Consider the following 998-nt stretch of genomic DNA (forward strand, 5'->3'; position numbering starts at 1 on the left):
TATCTCCCAATTTAGATCCAATGAAATGAAATGTAATACATATTTATATATTGCCCTTATATATATAATATTTTTTGAGAAAACCCGGATCAAGAAACATGACTGGTACAAAGATTAAATGTCGATAATATGATGTTGTATATATATATATATACCTTAGTGATATCTTCGTCCTCGGTCCCTTTCAAACCATAGTTTGTAATGCTAAAGGTTACTGAATCTGCTGCTGATTGAACAAATGATGCAACCAAAAGATGAGTTACCAAAGCGCACAATGCTGCAATGCAATGTGATTCCATGCCCATTTTCTTGTCTTGAGGTTTTGTTTATATGTTTTGTTTTGTATGATAATTAGATAAAAGGTGTTGAGATCATCGGTCGATTGCTTGAGGCCTTTTATACGTGAAGTAGATGGATTAGGACCGTCTAAATTGATACATTATTTGCGGCTAAATTTTAAATAACATGTTGCTTTGTTATAACAGTCTAAGCATCCTGCATTCTATTATTAGCTATTCATTTGCAGCAGCTTGTGATTTTAACCAATGCTTCCTATTCACTGCTTTGTACTAAACATTGTTATACGCATTGTCCGGACAGTGCAAACAAAGCGGTATTTGATAACAAGAAACATAAAATTATTGCATATAAAGTTACACACATAATATATTTACATACGTTCGTGTATAAGTTATGGGTTCATGGCCTGGCTGCACGTCCTTAGATGTTTCCAAAAAAAAAAAAGGAAGTGACCTTTAAACAAAATTTAGGGCAACTAAAAGGGAAGGCTACAAAAGAAAATCCAACTTATTATATACCTACATTCGATTTATTTGTATTTTAAAAATATTTGTATTAGATTTTGCTCTGAATTTATAAATATATACTTAGATATATATTTGTAATCTAGTTTTTGAATGGCCATTATCTCAAATAATATTTATGTGATGCTATTAAAATTTGGATCGACAAATATTTCCTTATGTTAAAAAAGGATG

The 998-nt window shown here is 30.8% G+C and overlaps 1 protein-coding gene across 1 annotated transcript in view; it reads right to left on the reverse strand.

The window, feature by feature from the left end:
• LOC104811276 (polygalacturonase-like) overlaps positions 1–305 on the reverse strand; it is a 1555-nt gene extending 1250 nt beyond the window's left edge. Inside the window, exon 1 of the mRNA XM_010537940.1 lies at positions 156–305. Within this exon, the coding sequence (XP_010536242.1) occupies positions 156–305 (150 nt within the window). The remainder of the gene's footprint in view (positions 1–155) is intronic.
• Positions 306–998: the final 693 nt, after the last annotated feature.

The sequence above is a fragment of the Tarenaya hassleriana genome, unplaced genomic scaffold (assembly GCF_000463585.1).
Source record: "Tarenaya hassleriana unplaced genomic scaffold, ASM46358v1 Cleome19, whole genome shotgun sequence".
In the NCBI taxonomy this organism is placed as follows: Eukaryota; Viridiplantae; Streptophyta; class Magnoliopsida; order Brassicales; family Cleomaceae; genus Tarenaya; species Tarenaya hassleriana.